Source organism: Camelus dromedarius, chromosome 17, assembly GCF_036321535.1.
Source record: "Camelus dromedarius isolate mCamDro1 chromosome 17, mCamDro1.pat, whole genome shotgun sequence".
Lineage (NCBI taxonomy): Eukaryota > Metazoa > Chordata > Mammalia > Artiodactyla > Camelidae > Camelus > Camelus dromedarius.
The window spans coordinates 18,925,158-18,946,277 of NC_087452.1; the positions used below are offsets into that span (position 1 = coordinate 18,925,158).

The following is a 21,120-nucleotide window of genomic DNA, read 5'->3' on the forward strand; positions in this document are numbered from 1 at the left end:
TTGGTATATGGGGTCGGGTGAGGGACAGATCACTCCTGTTACGGTTTCTGGGAGGTGAGACTAGAAGAGGAGTCTCATCTAGACCTGATGAAGAAATGACTCATGACTTGGTGACTCTGGACTTCAGACTGTCTCTCTGGTTGAAAGGAAGGGTGTGTTTTATATATGGGGAGATCTCAGGTGGCTAGAGAGAAGTATTGTGGAACAGACACCTAACCAGTTTCCAGATCTCCTGCTCTTACTTCCTCGAGCAGAGGTGTAACTGGGAAGAGGCTGCCCTGCTAGGGACTCTATTTTCCAGCTCCCTTGCAGCAAGTTGGGGCCATTCACCAATGCAATGTGAGTGTATGTGATGTGGGCCATTTCTGGGCCAAGGTGGCTAAGAAGTAGGTGGACCTTCTCCACTGTCTGCCACTTGCTGTGGATGCCCCCAGTAGCCATATGTGACAGAGCCACAGCAGGGAAGGATTGAGGCTTCTGAATCACCTCATGGAGGAGAGCCACCTGCCAGTGAATCAGTGAATCAGTTTTGATGTGCGTGAGAAGAAACTACTGTTACATTAAGCCAATGAATCAAAGAGTTATACAAGACTATGACATCAAATTCCTGCCCCTGAACTCTTATCTGATGCCTGGTGGAGAGAAAGTCTTTAGGAAAGATTGTCTGTGGGAGACCTATTTTATTCCCTTTTCTGGCACTAAAATCTACTTCTGGTTTCAGTCAAACTAGCTGAATACTGATGCCTGCACCAGGCCACTTTGCACACATAACCTCTAGAATTACTTTTACTGACTTGTGGGAGGCCATCAGCCTACACTGAGGAATGTTGGCAAAGCATCCCAGGAATTTTGTGATCTATAGTACAGGTGCCCTCCCCCTCTTCTTTCTTCCTCTATTCACTTACTAGATATGTATTAGCAGCCACTAAATGTCATGCACTCTACTGGGGTGTTAGGGTGTGATGAAGACATTACTCTTTTATATAATATCCTCTTTATTTGAACCTGGAGATAGTTCTCTCTAGCACTGTTCCAGGAATATCTGTTTCTCTCTTAAGTGATTGCCTGGATTGAGCTGAGAACTTTCTAAATCTTGTAAGCAATCTTCTTTCCTTCTTTGCATTGCTTGGTAGAAGGCTTAAAGCCAATTTGTGGCCCACTGCTGGCATATTTATAGGTTCCTCTAGCCTACTCTCAATCTTCACTACACTTGGGGCCTCCTCTTGAGTCTTCTACCTTCCTATTCCCTGTATCCTGACTTTTTTCACATCTGTATTACATTTTATCTGTGTTAGATGCTTCCATAGAAGTCACTTTAATCTTTTTTGGAATATTTATAAATGAAAAGGGAGAAGAATAGAAACAGTTTTCAGCACCATGGAGAGGTCCCTAGCAAAGTGGGCCAAATCTGGACAACAGAAGTGGACTTGGCTCTGTCTGTGAATGAGAGCCAAGGGGTCATGAAGACGAGCATCTGTCCCCCTGAGCACCAGGGATTATTAATACCCAGTAACTTGCTGTTCATTTTGGAAGCTCTATGTTGATTTAATCTCACCTTTTCACAGAGACATCTGCTATTGGTTCTGCATTTTGTGTTCAATTCAAATCAGAGCCCAAGTTTTGGAATGGACTCTGAGCAATCCTTTAATTTATCCTATTTCGTATGATATACACCTGCTTGCCTCACATTTGGGGACTATGTTATCAGATGATCAATTAATGAACACTTGCTCAAATTTAAATATTAGCTTGGAACTCAAGAAGGCAATTTGGCCCCAACTTGCCTTTCTAAATGTTTTTTCCTATTACTCCCTGAGGCACCAGCCAAACTATTTGGTGTCCTTGGAATATGCCTTGTGATTTCCATCTCTCTATCCTTGTTTCTCTCATTAACTACATCTGGGTTAGGAATAATAGCTTACATTTATTGAGCACTTATCTGCCAGGTGTTTGTAAATCACTCTACTTGTTAACTCATTTAGTCCTTGCGTTGATTCTATCAGGGACATGCTATTATTTTTCCCACTTTTACAGATGAGGAAACTAAGGGCAGAGGGGTAAGAGCTAAATTACTTTCATGTCTATATCGCATTTTATCTTTATCTTGCTGTGTTAGATATAGCCATATAAGCCACCTTTAATGCTTTATGGGGTGTTTAAAAATGAAAAATTAAAAGAGCGAAATAAATCCATTTCCAGAAAGAGCTGGAATTTCAACTCACACCACCTTCATCCCCAGCCCAGGCTCTTGGCCACTACAATTTTGGTTCTCAACTCTGTTTGTACCTTAGTATCTCTCATGGAGCTTTTAAAAAATACAAATGCCCAGGCCCCACTCTAGCCCAATTAAATAAAAATACCTAGCGATGTGGTCAAGACGTTGATATTTTTAAGAACCTCTCTGGATGATTCTAAAGTGCAGCTGGATGAATTCATTGTACTCTTCAGTCCTCCTAGCCTGAAGTACCTCCTCTTCCCAGAGGGTAAGACATCATACTCCCAGTTCCTTTCACTTTTTCTGAGCAGAAAAAACTCTTCCCTTGCCATAGTGATCTTGATGCCTTACCAAGAGTTTACCTGAAGAACCTTGTAATCCTGACCTAGATCTTCGGAATATGCAGCACTCAGGGCTTTCCAGTCCTCTGGCTAATTAGATGCTAGGATTTTCCCTGGGATGCACTTCTCTTGCATAATCTGAGTTTTTGCCAGCAAATCTGATATACTTTTGTTTATGGAGCATAGACTCGAATACCAGAACTGACCTGCATCTTTTCTGGCATTTCTTGGGTTTATTCTCACTATTGCTTAGAAATGTAAGTCCAAGTACAAAGAATAGCAGTTATAGTAAAAGCAACTATCTCTAATTCCTTTGTGAGGTAGTGATAAACTCTAAGAAAATCTAATCATGTCAGTTGCTGGCACAAAATCCTTTACTGCCTGACTCTATCACTTCTGGACAGAGTTCTAATGCATCAACATGGCTACCAGGGTGCTGCATGAGTTCACCCTCATGACCACTCTGATCTTACCTCTTCCAGACCTATCCCATGGTCTCTCTTCTTTCCCCAGGCATACTGAACATCCATCAGATCCTTGAACTCACTGAGCTCTTTCTTGACTCTAGACTTTTATATATACTGCTCCTTTTGCCTTAAACATTTCTATCACATCATCCTATCTGGATGCTTAGATCTCAGTTTGGATGTTAATTCTGCTGGGAAGCCATGCAGAGCCCTCTTCTACCCTGGGTTAACACCCTAGCCTCTGCTCTCAGATTATCCTGGGCTAATCCTCATCACAGCACAAATCACAGAGCTTTGAAATCACCCCTTCACTGTCATCTCACCTGGACCTCACAGTTATTAAAATAAGGACCATGTCCAATTGCTCCCTCTATCACTGATGCTCAGCATCAAAGAGCTTACATCGGTATTTGTGGACTGAATCTTCTGATTTGGGAATATTCTTGGACCATTTTCTCTACCATTTTTGCTTTAGATAGGAGGTAGCATTAGACATTTTTCTCTTGAATTCTACGTATCCTGCAAGATGACATCCTAAAAAATGACAGGTTTTAGACAAACGATTTTAACTCTGAAAGTTATACCAAAATCCTATCTGTCAGTTAGCAGGCTGCAAGGCCATTTGTAGAGTTAACCCATTATTGAGTATATTGAATAATTCCACCTTTGATAAAAAGTTCTGCTTAGATTTCATCTTTATATGTTTTGTCTCCATTTGGAACACTGGGAATAGTCAACGATGGGATATACTCATGCTTGAGGTATTCTTTTTTGTTTGCATTAAAAGGGAATAAAAAAATTCTCAGCATATGAACACAAGAAAAGGGGTAAATAATGTCAAGCTCTTTAACGTACTTTCAAACATCCATCTGAGGTGCAGGATCTGATGGGGTTCTACAATGCAATCTGTTAATACACCATTGCTTGTAAGTAGTAGCCAAGAGAATATTTACACTGCCTTCTAATGAGTGTCGCTTTGTAACAAGCTCATAGCTAGAAGAGGTTGCATTTAGACAGAAATAGAGAGGCAAGGGATATATAAATCTTCCACAGAAAAGTTCTTTAATTGCTGTAAAAATGAACTTAGTCTACACCAGCCCCAAGTTACTATAGCACACACCACTAGCAACTCAAAAGTAACACAACATAAAAACTCATTTATTCGTTTTAGGTTATATAAATGTTTAAAAGAGTTAATCACTATGAACAAAACTAAGCTGACAATCATTATCCTCTCTATGAAGTTAAAAAACACTCGGCTTTTGATTGGCTTTACCCAGTACAAGGACTTCATTTTCCTCTGCTTTTACCAGAAAGAGAAAACGGAACCATCCTACACTGTTGGTGAGAATGTAAACTGCTGCAGCCACTATGGAAATTAGTATGGAGGTTCCTTAAAAATCTGAAAATAGAGTTACCATGTGAGCAGCAATCTCAGAAAAGACAAAAACTTTAGTTTGAAAAGACATATGCACTCCAATGTGCACAGCAGTACTATTTACAATAGCCAAGATATGGAAGCAACCTAAATGTTCATTGACAGATGAACGGATAAAGAAGATGTGGTATAAATGTGTGTGTGTGATGGAATATTACTCAGCCATAAAAAAGAATGAAATAATGCCATTTGCAGCAACGTGGATAGACCCAGAGATTATTATACTAAGTGACGTAAGTCAGACAGAGAAAGATAAATATCTTATCACTTATACGTGGAATATAAAAAAAAAATGACACAAATGAACTTATTTACAAAACATAAATAGACTCACAGATGTAGAAAACAAAATTCCAGTAACTGAAGGGGAAAGAGAGGGTAGGGATAAATTAGGAATTTAGTATTAACAGATACACACTATCATATATAATACAGATAAACAACAAGGACCTACTGTGGAGCACAGGTAACTATATTCAATATCTAATAATAACCTATAACCACATAACTACAACTTCCAGTTCCTGTAGTCATTATTATCATTTTTCTATATATAAGGGCTGCTAGTACAGTAGAGAACTTTTAGAATATACTTGTGGCTTTATTATACTGTTTCACAACCTCACGTGCTTGAAGACTTTTGAAGGGAGCAGGACCTGGTGACATGAGAAATAATCAATTTTCCATTATTTCCTTCTTCACAAAATAGACTCTCATGATGCCCATATACCCATTTGAATTTTACACACTACCCTAGATTTTAGGGATGGGCTGGTGAGGCATCCTTTGGTATAGGTATAATGGAATCCTTTTTTTTTTTTTTTTCTACACAGAACACAGCATTGTCAATTCATAATGAAATGAACTGCAGTCAAAGAAAATACATGTTAATCAGGAAGAAAATAAACTGACATGAGCCTGTAGTTAACCACCATGTTTAAATACATCTCAACTTATCAGCCCCTTTACCTGGATGCCCTTTCCAGTATAATGAACCTACTATTTCAAATGTTATCTCAAGTCATACAGTAGAATTAAAATGTGGTGACTTAAAATTTCTATCACAAAGTTTTGGTTGTATGACTTGAGGGTGGTAGTGAGCATTCTTTGCAGCAGAGTGAGTGGTTGAGAGTAAGGAGAGAGTGAGACATTCAGGTGACAGCAACCATGTGGGTAACAGTGTGTGTGGAAGGCAGTGATATCAAAAAGGCCATTTGATTTGCTTTGCTTTGGCATTGTCTGAAGTGTTTGCATGGAGGTTTTGAAATCTGTTGTCAGGTACCACCTAGGGAGATTTTTGTCTAACTAGAGGGCTCTCAAGGCTGTCTCCTCACTATCAAATTCCAAGTTGACTTACCATCCAATTTCCCACAGCAGATTCCCGCATCGCTGCCTTCTCTAAGTATGTAATTAGCACATCTCAGTTTCAAGGACTCAATCTGGAACTGAGACACACAGCTCAGTTACAACACTATTGTTTGGCCCCTGCCTATGTTTTCAGCCTCCTCCTTCAGATGATCTCAGTGCTCTTTGAGTCTCAGCCACAATGGTTTTCTCAAGTTCTTGATCAAAACCCAAGACTTTCGCCCATGCTGTTCTCTGCCTGGAATGCTCTTCACCCAAGTCGCTTAAATTATACCTCACATCTCAGATCTCCTGTCACTTCTCAGAAGACGAAGCTTCCCAGCCTCCTCCAGATTCTGTGTTATCCCATCCTCTTTGAGGACTGAATCCCTTTGCTTCTGAGCGTGTGGTTTCTACTCGAACAGTTTTATGTACGATTAAAGTAAGCTCTGCCTCCCCTGCTGAACTGTAGGCTCCATGAGAGCAAGGAGCTAACTGTGTTCATCCTTATGTGACTGAGTGTTTGGCATAATTCCTGGCACACAGTCTATGCTCTGAAAATAACTGTTGAATGAATGGGTGAGTCTTTCTAGCAGAGAAGATCACAAGTCAACAGAAGATTATACTACATTACGGTAAATTATGATAGATATTATCCAGGTGCCTGAGGGATGCAGAGGAGGGTATCTGTTAGTTTTGGCTGCAGTGGTTTGCGGGAGGACCTTTGGAGGTGGTGCTATAAGTTGGGTAGTGAAGTCAGAGTCAGGTGGGGTAGGAAAGGAGTATGGAGGGCAGATTTTAATCAGAGTGATTAATTAGGGTCAAGTTAAGAATCTACACTGTGGCAGTATTAAAATTAGGAAATGGTGTAAAAATGATGGGTTTGAAATATATGGGATGTGAATGATGATGGTGAGTATGTTGCAAGCTGCTTAAGTAAGCCGAGCATGCTTGCATGGTGGTGTTATTCTCCAAGGACAGGAATGCAAGAACTGGCAGGTACTCTGAACCTTTCCTACCCATGGTCCTGATGCTACCTCCTAACCATCATTGCCGGCAGTTCTTCACTTGGGGTCTCAGATCTCTGGCTACCATGTCTTGGAAGAAATGACTTAACTTCTCTAAACCATCAGGCTCCCCCTCTATAAAATGGGGATAAATAATAATAGTACCTATCTAATATGGCTGCTGTTGTTAAAAATCACAAAGTAATACGTGTTAATACACAGGGTCTGGCACTTAGTAAGGACTCTATAATTATATTAAACTGGTACTGTAACTAGAGTCCCATATAGTTGAAAAGACCACTGCCAGCTGGCAGGGACAGACTTAATGCCTCAAGTTTGCAGAGAAAAGAGAATGAGGTGGGTATCCAGAAAGAGCCCAAGAGGAAAGGTGAGTATCGTCTATGAGAAAGAACTATGAGGACACATACGGCCTCGCTCAGTTTTAGCTGCCTTGAGGCCTGGTATCGTGCACTCTCTGCTCTTGGATCCAGTGACCCTGGTATATTCTCACAATAACTTCCCTCTTCACTTGAGCCACTCTTGAGATGGTTTAGGTTTCTTGCACCTTGAAGTGTATTGGTGACAACAGGCATCCAGCATAAAGCAAAATTAGTGTGTAGGCACCAAAGGAGACGATGAATGACCTTTTCTGAGTTGGCACTAACAAAACTTGAAGAAATGTGACCTCCCTTTGAATGAGTACTGGATAACCACCCAAACATTTTGCCAGCCTAAGTAATGTTAGCTGATACTGGAGGTGGGTCCAGTGATTCTTATCATTAAATTTTTTTTAAAGTGACACAATAATGAAAATACCAAATAGTACCAGGGATTAGAAGTGAAATAGATGGGATGGGGAAGGTGAGACTGTTCTACTGATGCCCTAGCTCAGCTGGAGAACTTGGCTCCCTTGGGTCTTGTGTAGTTCATGTGTGGAATTTCCTTTCTATGTCCACCCTACCAGTTAAGGAGCCCAGGTCCCCTCTTCTCACTTCCTGGGGTTCATAAGTTTCTCTGAGGTCATCTGTGAAGGGTGGGAGGCTAAGGAGGCTGGTGGCTATGACTCCTGTTGGACAGTCAGTGTGCAATAAACTAGCTGCTATTCATGGATGGTCTTCACTGGAAGGCAACCAAAAGGACATGAAGAGTGTGCTGAGCTACTGTGTACAGAGAGAGGAGAGAGGAGAGAGGCTCTTGGCTGGTGGCTGGAGAGCTGGGCCCACAGGTGGTGACACATCTCTCAGGTAGCAGGGCAGATAGCCTTTGCTCCAGTGAATCACAGTTTTCCTACCCATGTGGTCCTTCTTTTCTCCCTCCCTGGACTCACAGCATCCATATTAGTTTGGGGGCAAAAAAAAAAAAAATAACCTAATCCTTCAATTTTAGATGAGTTTCTGAATGGCCTCTGAATATAAACCTTAAATATTTGGGCCTCTGTTTTCCCTGGTTAGTGGGTTTTCTTGTCTTGCTGTTTGGGCCAACAGTAGGCCCTCAAAAATTCAAGGAGCTTGAGAGGATGGAAGAACTTTTTAAAGTGTTATTTTTCAAAGTGTTATTCATCTGCATCAATTTCTACACAGGCCTCAGAAGGGGACGTAAGTTTTACCACCTCCTTAGATGAAGTTATCAGAATCTTCCACAGAGAAATGGACCAATATCCTCAGCAGCTTCCCGTGCTGTTGCAGAAGGACAGGGCTATAGATTTTACTAGAAGGGTGAAATAATTCACAAGCCTTCCTCGTTATTCATATGGACAGCACATTAATAACACAGAACCCTGAAATCTTGCCTTATCTAGGCTGGAGCCCAGCTAGAGGGCTGAGGAGCTGACTCCTTAGATTTAGAACATCTTCCCCCATTTCTGAAAAAAAATTGATTAAAAGTGCTCTCGTATCTGACAAAAACAGGTCTTTGAAAACATTAAGCTTTTTGGAGATAAATGGAAACCAATGACTTTGGAGCTATGTTAGGGAAAATTTCCTGTTGATGATTTTGGAATTCTGTGTAACAAAGTAAATTCCTACTAGATAATCGACAAAGATTTGGGATGTGCTGCACTATAATCACACACACACACAGACACACACACACACACACAACATACATACCATGAGATGTTTGTGCATAGAGTTTTTTATTTCTCGAGTGACTATGTAGATGGGCTTTGCAATGGGACTTCCTATATTTAGGTCTAAGTATATGCACTAAATAAATGCACATTCATGTTTAGTTTTCCCACTGGAAAGGACATCAAAATTCTTAGACATTTTCTTAGGTGATGTCTAGATCCATGAGCCCAATCACGCTGAGGAAATGCAGTGAATTATACGTACAAGAACTGAGGCTAAATAAAGTCACTGTACAGACTTACAATGTATGTGATTTGTACTATGTTCCACAAACATTCAGACTCATCACAAAATTTCCTATTTATCTTCTCCCCTTTCAGTGAACCAAATAAAGAAAGGTGGCTAACTAATTGAGTTTGCAAGCCGTTTATCACTGAGTATGATTTATATGTAATTTTTCTCCCCTCCCTCCTTAATGCTGGGTATTACCAAACGTTTCATCTCTGCACATATTTGACTGATGAAACATTACACTTCAGGGTTTAATTTACATTTCTTCACTTGAGTGATGTTGAGCGTTTTTTTCCATGTTTACCAGCCATTCTTTCATTGAAAGAGTGAAGTGTTCAAGATATTTCCTAATGCTAAAAAATATACCATTTTTTAATAATTTTTTAATAATATGACATCATTTGGATTTACTGAGTTTTATGTGTGTGTATCCAGAGGCTGGCATGTGCATAAATATCATCTGTATGGATGCACAGAAATCTAGTAATGATGGTTCCCCTCTGGCAATTAAGATGTGAGAAGACCAGTGGGAAAGAGGAGGAGAAGGAGGATTACCCTTATTTTTATCCTTTCTTTGCTGTTTTTGTATATATATATATATAAATACACATACATAAATATATATATATTTCCATTTACACCAGGTTATTACTTTTATATCAAAGAGGAGACTTTTTCCCAACAAATTAATGTCCTTATTAACTTGAGAATAGTAGGAAAATGACTCTGTGAACTAGGAACCATACATTCCACTGTCTTCAGGGATCAGGCATTATTGTGCCAGAGCCAAGTGTGTAATAGGGAGTGGTGAGGCCTGCAGGAAACTGGATTGTCCCATCTAAGAGCACGCAAGGTCAAATTTTCCATTACTCTGCCTAAGGAACAAGCCTGAGGTTAGTTTCTGCCAGTGGGATATCAGTTGGAACCTACTGCTTTAAGCTAACAACAACAAAAAAGTAATGTCCACTTTTGGAATTATGCGAATATCTCAAGCTGAATTCCCATTCTCTTTATTACAACAAGGAACAGAGAGGCTTTCTATTAGATAGTCTAAAAAGCCTCCTCAGTTCTTATATATCCTTCCCCTCCTTCCATCTCCTAATTCAGACTTGGATCCCTTACATACCTGGGTGAGAAGAGGTACCAAGTAGGGGAGCAAAAGAGAATTTATATATAATTCAGAAATTATGCCTGGAAATGCCATGATCTCATTAATGATGCTATAGAAGATCCTCTTCTAATAGGAACAACAGAATCTCCTTTCAGCAATGCCTATCGATGAAACCAGCTGAAATCAGTATTCTGTCCACTGAACAAGCTAGAGTTTGCCTTGAAAGAACAAGGCAAGTTTCAGAGATAGTCATGAAGGGACCAGAGACAGCTACTGTGGCATGTGGCCCTGAGCCACCACAGCAGTTCATTATCTTGGTATTTCATTGCCTGCGGATGACAAGTAACAAATGGTAGAACCAAAGTAGGTCATCTTCCCTGTCCCGTAAAACATTTAATAACTGTGAATAAAAATAAGGGCTTAAGCTTTTTCATACTGCATTTCTCTGGAAGGTCTCTAGATGATTTCCAAACTGCAGCTGAGCTTGACACATCACTGAGATACTATAAATCACATTACTACCAGGACCCATTGTGCAGTTTTTGGTCAGCCAGTCTTAAGAAAAAGACTGAGCTATGGGCAGAGGAATCATAAGCTAGATTCAGAAGACTTAAAAAAATATTTCTGGAAATAAAAACAAAGTCCATATGGTCTAATACCAGCATGGCCCAAAGTCCATTTCATGGAACATGGGGTCTGCAGGATATAAATAAGTGTTAAGTATGCAAAGGTTCTCTGGTCCAAAAGGTTGTGAAATACTGCTCTGAAGTTCTACAAGTTCCTTGTCTGCAGCACTTCTCAGAGTCTTAAATATGCTATCATGTTTTAGAAGGCTAAGAAGAAGGCATTTATACGCAGTGTTTCTCATATGTATTTCATGCTAGTCTACAGAAAACTCTTGCTGACTTTCAAATTCCCTTCAGTTCTCAACCCTTTTTCTCCATCATGGCTGTCTCTAGGGAATACAATGGTCTGCAGTCAAGAAAATTTTATTATGTATTTTCCAAAGCAGCAATCTTTAGAGGCAATCTTTGTAGGGATTCTGATACTAGAATCTCATACAATGTCACTTGAAAAAAATTGAAGTCTCAACCTACCAAATACATTTTATTTTGTTAAAATTAGTTATACACTATGCGACTGAATATAAACAAGTTGTTTGGAAAAAATGAATGAAGTCATTTTATGGATGGGTGTTTTAATATTCCTTCTAAGCATCCATTGTCTTATCTCTCTCTGTTATCCTTTTCTCTCTGATTTCTTGTTCTCATGCCCCTCTTTGTACATTCCTCCATCTCACTGACTACAGGTCTTCTTCCCTATAATTCTGTCTGCCTTCCTGGGTCTACATCTTTGTGTATTTTTCCTGCTGTCTCTTTCACTCTTATCTTGGAAGCTAAGTATGATAAATGAGAAGCAAAGTATCCTGATATATTGTGGGTTTTTTCTTCACATAAATATCCAGAAGCATGATGACTTTTTCATTATATTCAAGGTATACTTATGGTTAAAGACAAAATAATCTGGAATTTCCATAGCTGTGAAGGTAAGAAAGTTTTGTGATATAAGCTGATCTCTTTTTGTTGCTCCCTCTGGCTGGCAATCCAGCGTAAGAAGACAAGAATACCAGGTAAAATTTGCTGGTAATCAGAGTCATTGAAATGGTCACAGTTTACACTGAATAATACTACAGAGCTACAGTAATCAAAACAGCATGGTATTGGTATAAAAACAGACATATGGATCAATGGAACAAAATAGACAGCCCAGAAATAAACCTACAGATTTATGGTCAATTAATCTTTGACAAAGGAGGCAAGAATATACAATGGAGGAAAGACAGTCTCTTCAGCAAATGGTGTTGGGAAAACTGGATAGCAGCATATAACTCAATTAAGTAAGAACACTCCCTCACTCCATACACAAAAATAAACTCAAAATGGCTTAAAGACTTAAACATAAGACAAGACACAATAAACTTCCTAGAAGAAAGCATAAGCTAAACATTCTCTGACATAAATTTTAGCAATTTCTCCTAGGGCAGTCCACCCAGGCAATGGAAATAAAAGCAAAAATTAACAAATGGGATCTAATTAAACTTATAAGCTTTTGCACAGCAAGGGAAACCATAAGCAAAACAAAACAACAACCTAGGGAATGGGAAAATATTTGCAAATGATGTGACTGACAAAGGATTAATTTCCAAAATATATAAACATCTCATACAACTTAATAACAACAACAACAAAGACAAACAAACAAACAACCCAATCCAAAAATAGGCAGAAGACCTAAATGAGCAATTCTCCAATGAAGACATACAAATGGCCAATAGGCACATGAAAAGATGCTCAATATCACTAATTATCAGAGAAATGCAAATCAAAACTACAATGAGGTATCACCTCACAGCAGTCAGAATGGCCATCATTCAAAAGTTCACAAATGACAAATGCTGGAGAGGCTGTGGAGAAAGGGAAACCCTCCTACACTACTGATGGGAATGTAGTTTGATACAGCCATTATGGAAAACAGTATAGAGATTCATCAAAAAACTAAAAATAGACTTACCATATGATCCAGCAATCCCACATCTGGGTATATATCTAATTTGAAAAGATATGTGCACCCCAATGTTCATAGCAGCTGTATATACAATAGCCAAGACATGGACACAATCTAAATGTCCATCAAAATATGACTGGATAAAGAAGTTGTGAGATATATATATATATATATATATATATATATATATATATATATATATATATATAATGGAATATTAGTCAGTCATAAAAATAATCAAATAATGCCATTTGCAGCAACATGGATGGCCCTAGAGCTCATCATTCTAAGCGAAGTAAACCAGAAAGAGAAAGGAAAATACTATATGATATCACTCATATGTGGAATCTAAAGGAAAAAAAGAGGACACTAATGAACTCACCTACAAAACAGAAACAGAGTTGCAGACATAGTAAACAATCTTATGGTTACTAGGGGGAAGGGCTAAATTTGGGACTTTGAGATTTGCAAATGTTAGCCACTATAAGTAAAAACAGATTTAAAAAACCAAATCTCTTCTGTATAGCACAGGGAACTATATAAAATACCTTGTAATAACCTTTAATGAAGAATATGAAAATGAATATATGTATGTATATGCATGACTGGGACAGTGTGCTGTACACTAGAAATTGACACATTCTGACTATATTTCAGTTTAAAAAACCAAAACCAAAAAAACAAAAATGCTTCTAATTACTCAGTGACAATGACCTCAGGAAGGGCAATCAATCAACCATCTCTAAAACACAGAAAGGGATGGGGCAGGTATTGCCCAAAGTAATGGCTGGGCTTTGTTTCTCTTCTCACCCAGATATTTTGGCACCTTGTAAGTAAGCCTTTGGAATATGACATGAGTTTACGTTAGACCCTGATTTGCCCCCACTTGATAAATGGAGTCCCTGGAGTCAGACAGCCCAGTGAGACCTTCCAGCTCTGCTCAAACCGGCTATAAGATTTTGAGCAAGTCACCAAGTCTTACCCTCAGCTTCCTGGAAAGTAAAGTGGGAAAAATAGAAGGCTACATACACCCTGTGGGGCTGGAATTAGAAGTACATGAATAAACAAGACTTGAAGGACTTGGAAAAATGGTACATGGTAAGCCCTTGAGAAAATGTTACCCATTATTTTTATTACTATTATGGTAACTGTTTATAATTATATTCCATTATTTTTAAAACTTTGAGGTTGGTACCCTTTTTATGCCATCATAGATCAATTAGAATAATGAAAACATTACTTCACAAGCCCCCTAGAAATTTATTTTTGTTTGTTTTACATCATCTGCTTGGAAAAAAATTCTTCCCTTAAATAAATAATTATGTTTGAGAGTCATCATTGTCTTGTTTACGAGTCTTTGATTTTAAATCTAGTCCCTGGAAAGTAACTGGAGATTACAGAAAAACTGTACATTAAATTTTCAGTTGGTCTCAACCAAAGATATTGAGTAAGGTGCCCCCCCACTATGTATTTTGAGTTATAGAATAAATAATAAAAGATGACATGGTGAGAATGAGGGTCTAACAACCCATATTCCCTCAGAATAGTGCTAGGCACACATCCAAGGATATAACGCTTTTTAAAATATTTAGAAATGACTGTGCCAAAATTTAAGGTGTCGAGTGTGTATTTTTGGTATTTTCAGTTATTATGTAGTAGAATATCACTTTTAAACTAAAAGTCCACTACTTAAAATTTTCTCCAAATATCACCTATTATACCTTTGAATACATTGTTGCTAGGATTATACTTCAAAATTTATGTCCCACTTAAAATAATCTCATCTCAGGTTTTGAATCTTAAAACAATCCACTATAAGGGTTTTTTTTTTTTTTTTTTTTAAATCAGAGCTGTTTCTCTCTTTTTGGAAACAACATAAAAAGCAACTGAACTGCAATTTCAGAGGAAAGCAAATAACAGCAATTGGAACACTCACCATGGGAAATGCACTATGTAGGCCAGAACATGTTTAGGACAAATGTGGTGTATGGATTGTCCGCTGCTGTCATGGAGAGAAACTGGTTCCTACCCATTTTTAAGATGAGAAAGGGAAATGCATGAAACATCATAAATGTGCCAAAGTGAGGGGCTAATTCGGTAAATGGTGGTGTATCCACCCTTGAAGTCTTATATAGCTATTAAAAATAATGTTTTTAAGAGTACTAAGTTGGAAAATGTTCATCATATATTAAATGAAACAAGCTGTTGAGAAAAGGAAACTGTAACATTTGAGTTCAACAGAACCACCTACTATGTGAGCTTCTCTTCAATGATGGGTTAAACCCTGAAGGACATGTACATGCCTTCTTACAAAGCAATGATAATCTCTGAGCAGTAATATCATGGGTGATTTTCATGTATGGATTTTTTCTGTGTTTTTCAAAATTCTGATAATGAGCACACATTGCTGAAGGTGACTTAGGATCTTTAGTGATATCCAGGGGAATTGGTTCGAAGAAATTCCAAGAAAAGATGGTGGCTAAAATGCCAATGTGTTAAGTTAACGTGAAACAAAACTTCATAAAATAATGTCTGCTTCTAAACATCACCCACGCTTCTTAGTATGATAGGAAATTGATACTGTGGGTTAGTGAATACTTGATGGGAACCAGACATTATACAAAGCACATTGTACAGATAATTTTCCTTAGTCCTCACCACAACGTTATGAAGCAGAAACAATTATCCCCATTTTACAGATGAAGAAAAAGGTTAGGAAACAAATGTGACTTGCCCAAGGTCACTCTATTAGTAACTGCTACAGCTGAGGTTCCACTCTTATCTAATTTCACAGTTCGTGATCTTCGTAACTACACTGGAATTAAGTCATATACCCACTTCATATTTAATTTGCATTCAGAGATCTAGACCATAAAAACAATTTTGATCAAAGCCCACATATGCCAATGGATTCAAAGATCCTGGAAGAGTGGGATGCTATGGAAATGACAAACTGCTTGAGGCCACAGAATACTCTACACTGTATAGATTTTTGCTTGGAAGATAGAGATTAACAGCTCTCTTGCCTACACCCACCACATTAAAGGGCTCAGAGTTTCCAAAGTCAAACTTGTTCTGAGAGACAAAATGTTACCAACATGTGGCTTAACTTTCCAGAGAAACTTAGAGCCAGATGCCACTTCCCCCTCCGCCAGCAAAGACAGTGCAGCCCTTTTTGTGTCTTGCAGCCAAATCCTGAAGGCAATTCTATTTCTAGATCATTAGTGATAAAACTGAGCTGGAAGCAAAATGGGGATTTAGAGTTAACAGAAACAATGCCTTCTTTGGCAGAGAAGAGGAGAAATCATCATGGTTTTATAATGTTTATTGGCTTTTAGGGCCAAGAACGTCCTCCTGTCAGAGGATGAAATGACTTTTCTAGTGCAGCTGCCTGGCTTCCCTGCAGTGGAGGTGCCTCAGTGTGCTGACTGGGATCTAGAACACTAAATAACTATTGTGCAAGTTTCTGAACCTCGGCTCCCCAACTGACATCAAGGGCTGGGTGATGCTTTATTGTAGGAGATGTCCTGTGCATTATAGGATGTTGGGCAGCTTGCCTGGCTTCTAAACGCCAGATGCCAGTAGCATCCCTCTAGTTCTAACCAGTGTCTAGACCAAAACTCGTCTCCGGACATTGCCAAATGACCTCTGAGAACTTCCCTGATTAAGAACTGCTGGTCACAGTGTATCCTTAAATCCGGCTTTTTCAGCTTTTTTTTTTTTTTTTTTTTAAGCTTGATCTTCCCAGAGTTTGTCATATGTCACTCTGGCTGTAGTTAATTGGGCAAAGATTGACATGTGACCCAAGCTGAGTCAATCCTATTTAATCTTTTTGGAAAAGGCACTTAAGACACAGGAAGTGAGTCAAATATACTTTGGCAATACCCTGGTGCTGAGTGAGATCAGAGTTGGTACCACTGAGATAAAAGCTTCACACCAACCCCTAAGGTGTGGGGGAATAAAAGCTAAGATCCTTGAAGAGGGAACCAGTCCACACAGAGGAGAATGAGGGAAACCAAGATCAGCAACAAAGAAAACAAGATGACAGCTACCTGAACAATGTATGAGGTTTGGATGGATTTCTTATAATTGGGTTTCCTAGGATTCTTCTATTTTCTTTAAAAAATATAACTTTCTCCTTTCTTGGTACAGCTTGAATGGGCTTCCCTTCTAATCACCTAATAATGTATAGTGAAAACACATAACATGAGCTGATCTAGGAGGTACCCTTCCCCACCTATAGCTAGAAGTGTAACAGTGGACCCTAAGGCAAGAGACTTAGCTTCTAATTCCTGCTGTGACCTGAACGAGAGACGCTGCTTCTGAATTCTGATTCTCTTACTGAAGAATTTGAAGATCAACTCGTGTTTGGCTCTAAAATTATGAAAGATAAAGATGGGGAGAGATACTTGTGATCTCCTTAAAACTTGGACTCTGTTTGACAGGACATATAAATTGTCTTAAAGATGGTGGTCAAGACTCAGTATTAGAATCAGTTACTTTCATCTCAAGAATTAGTAGAGCTATAACTGACCAGTCAGGGGACCAATGGAACATTTCTTTACTCTCCTAAGCCTCAGTTTCTTCATGTTTAAAATAGGAGAGAAAAATGTATCTGCCCCAATGATCTTTGTCTCCAGGTCTTTAAGACTTTGTCCTCTGCCCCCATGCTGGAGAGATACGGCTACCTTGTATAAACAGTAGGATATTGTGAAAATAGTGAAGGGTAACTTCTGAGGTTATGTCATAAAAGATTAGATCACTGTGGCATCTATTCTGTTCTTTCGGATCACTCGCTCTGGGGGAAGCCAGCTGCCATCTTGTGAGGACACCAAGCTCCTTTGGAGAGCTCCATGCACCAGGGAACTAAGGCCACTTGCCAACAGCTATGTGAGGGAACCATCTCAACACCATCCTCTAGCATCAGTCAAGCCTTCAGAACTTGACTGCAAACACAGAAGGAACTCTGAGCCAGAACCACCCAGCTAAGTTGAATCCTTGACTCACAGAAACTATGACACAATGTTTGCTCTTTAAAGCAGCTAATTTGGGGGGAGAGGGGTGTAAATTGTTATACAGCCATAGATAACTAAGATGGTATTGTGAGGATGAGTAAATAAAACAGTACATGAGAAATGTTTAGGACAGGGTTTGGCACATGGTGAACCCTCAGGGCACTTCTATCTGTTCATGAATGTATGGGAAGTATCCAGAGCAGTGCCAGGCATAGAGTAAATGCTCATTAAATATGTGTCAAATGAATGTTAGATATTATTACCTTTACTACCATTATCATCACCATTACATAGAACCTCAATCCAAAGTCAATTCCCAAATGAACTGGACCCTCAAATTTACTGACTTGAAAAAATTCCTTTGCATTATCTTCTCAGTACAGCTCTTTGAACAAGCCAATTCCAGAGAAACAAGAATTCAACCTCTGTGCCGACGGCCTGCACTTGTATAACATTCCAGCCCTTTGGGTGCACCTCCTTCATTATCCTGAACCATATTCAGATGAAACAGAACATATGTGTTATGCATGGTGAAGATGTAGGCGAACACCGAGAGAGACACGTGAAACCAGCTACTTACCATCGACGCAGGAAGGTCGGTTTCTTGTCGTTCCAGCCACTTTACCAGGTAGACAGGAACACTTTACTGTTTGTGACCGCTCCTCAATGCGGTTCTTATTACAACATCTGTGTGCGGCTATCACTTCACACGTCCCTCCTTCTGGCAAGAGAGAGAGAATCAGGACATTGATTAGAAATACTTTAGGGGTCATTCAGGCCTGTCAGGGTATGTGTAGAGGGGTTGGAGAAAGTGAGGGAATAGTTTCCAGGAAGCACAATTACCATGGGATTCTCTCCCACTCTGCCTCAGTGTAACATATAGATACATGCGTACATACACATGTATACAAGATTATATACAAGATACGTGTAATCTCAGAGAAGATAGGCATTACAACATTACACTTTAAAGACAACAGAGAGCACCAACAAATAGCCATCAAGAGATGACACTTCCAGGCTGTGTATACTGAGAGGCAGTGGAGCAGAGAATGCCTAGAGCTAACACAAATAAAGATGCTATCAGATTTAAATGTGTTATATTTTGGGGGCTCACCCCTGCATTATCTTTGCATTTAGAATTCTCTGAGCTCCTGCTAATGACAAGCAACTGACATGCCAGTGATACAGAACCTACGGTGGCAAGAAAACTGCCCAGAAATGAGCTCTCGCTCCCAGTGACTGCTCATTGTCAAGGGGGTTGAATAGAAGATCTAGTTGGGGAGTCATTTCCCCAATCCTGATCTCATCCAAAAGTGTTGGAAAGAATCACTGGAGAAAATCAGTAAGTGCTTTAAATGGAATCTCAAATTACAGACCGAGGCACATGGCTTCACCTAATTGTTACAGGTCAGCTATGCATCCAACAGCATTTACTGGCAACCCAGTGATGCCACTCTCTGCTAGGCTCTTAGCAGCTGCTTTGCTTGACCTGTCTAAAGGCTGGTGAGATTCACATGCAGCTTCTCAACCTGCAGGACAGCAGGTAAGCCAGTTCTCCAGGGACACTAGATACTCCAAGTGATCCGAAATCAGGAATTGACTTTTTCAACATCAAGTTTGGATTCAGGAAGAATGTTTTCCATTTGACAAGAATGCACCCATAACATTTAGGATTCCTGGCATTAAGGATTCAGTTGACAGTGATTCCTCAAGCATTTGTTACTGGGTCTACAAGTGACTGGGTTATAAACTATGAGGGATGTGTCTCCAGCCTGTACATGGTGGGCCCTTAGGAAACACTGGAAAAAAGAAGAGGAAGAAGAGAAGAGAGGAGGGAAAGAAGAAACTTAACTAACTCCATCCTGTCCTGAGACCTTACAGTGCAAAACAGTGGTTTTCAACTCAAGGGCGGTGTATGGGGTAATTTTGCTATTCACCTTCCCCACCAAAGAGATGTGGCAAAGTCTGAAGATGTTTTTAATTGTCATTACTGGTGGAGAATGGGAACTAATGGCATCTTGTGGGTGGAGGTCAGGGATGCCTCTAAACATCCCAAAATGCACAGGACAGCCCCCACCCCCAATAAAGAATTATCTGGCCCAAAATGTCAACAGTATTGAAAAGCCCTGGTTTAATATGAAGGGAACACTCACAAGATCTGACTTAAGGCAGACTAATTTTGCCTCCCTTAGCAGGAGGAAAGAACTTGGGGCTTTGAAATCAGCCTGTTTAGTCTGAATCTCAGCTCTTCCCCTTACAATCTAAGTGCCTCAGTTTCCTTATTTATAAAATGGAAATAATAATAACCCTGCCTCATAGGGTTGTGTGAGTATAAACCAAGATAACGTGTACAGAGGTTAGCCCTGAGCCTGACACAGAGGCCGTATCTTCTCCCAATAATGGTAATATCCAGGTACATGAATGTTATATTTCTCTGGGGATGCCATCCCACTTTATGCCCCATAATCTCTGCAAATAGGATTTCTCCAATGTCCCATCCCTCCAGCCACCACCCACAACTCTAATGCATTTACTCAGTTAACTCTCCTTTCAAGTGATTGCAAAGGTCAGTTTCTTAAAGGATATCTCCTCACTTCCACCACTGTTCATTTTGAGCATGCTACACACTTCCTCACACAACTGTGACCACATGTCTGTGACCCTAGGCCAACTGTAAGTTTAGTCAAGGTCAAGGTTGTTGCTTGTCTCCTCACAGCCCTGTCGTCAATAACTGGTATGGAACTATAAACTACTGATGAAGGAAATTAAAGAAGACTTTAAAAAATGGAAAGATATCCCATGCTCTTGGATTGGAAGAATCAATATTGTTAAAATGGTCACACTGCCCAAGGCAATCTACAGATTTCATGCAATCCCTATCAAATTACCCAGGACATATTTCACAGAACTAGAACAAACCATAATAAAATTTATATGGAACCATCAAAGACCTAGAATTGCCAAAGCATTACTGAAGAGAAAGAAAGAGGCTGGAGGAATAACTCTCCCAGACTTCAGACAATACTCTAGAGCTACAGTCATCAAGACAGCATGGTATTGGTACAAAAACAGACATACAGACCAATGGAACAGAATAGAGAGCCCAGAAATGAACCCACAAACTTTTGATCAACTAATCTTCAACAAAGGAGGCAAGAATATACAATGGAATAAAGACAGTCTCTTCAGCAAATGGTGTTGGGAAAACTGGACAGCAGCATGTAAAGCAATGAAGCTAGAACACTCCCTTACAC

General features: G+C 39.5%; 1 protein-coding gene across 6 annotated transcripts in view; it reads right to left on the reverse strand.

The window, feature by feature from the left end:
• TAFA1 (TAFA chemokine like family member 1) overlaps positions 1-21,120 on the reverse strand; it is a 682,241-nt gene that overhangs the window by 81,901 nt on the left and 579,220 nt on the right. For 5 of the 6 annotated variants that reach the window (XM_064496325.1, XM_064496324.1, XM_064496326.1 and 2 more), the window contains one exon: positions 18,444-18,584. In XM_064496325.1, coding sequence (XP_064352395.1) covers positions 18,444-18,584 — 141 coding nt within the window. The remainder of the gene's footprint in view (positions 1-18,443; positions 18,585-21,120) is intronic. The other variant, XM_064496327.1, reaches the window with a different exon arrangement.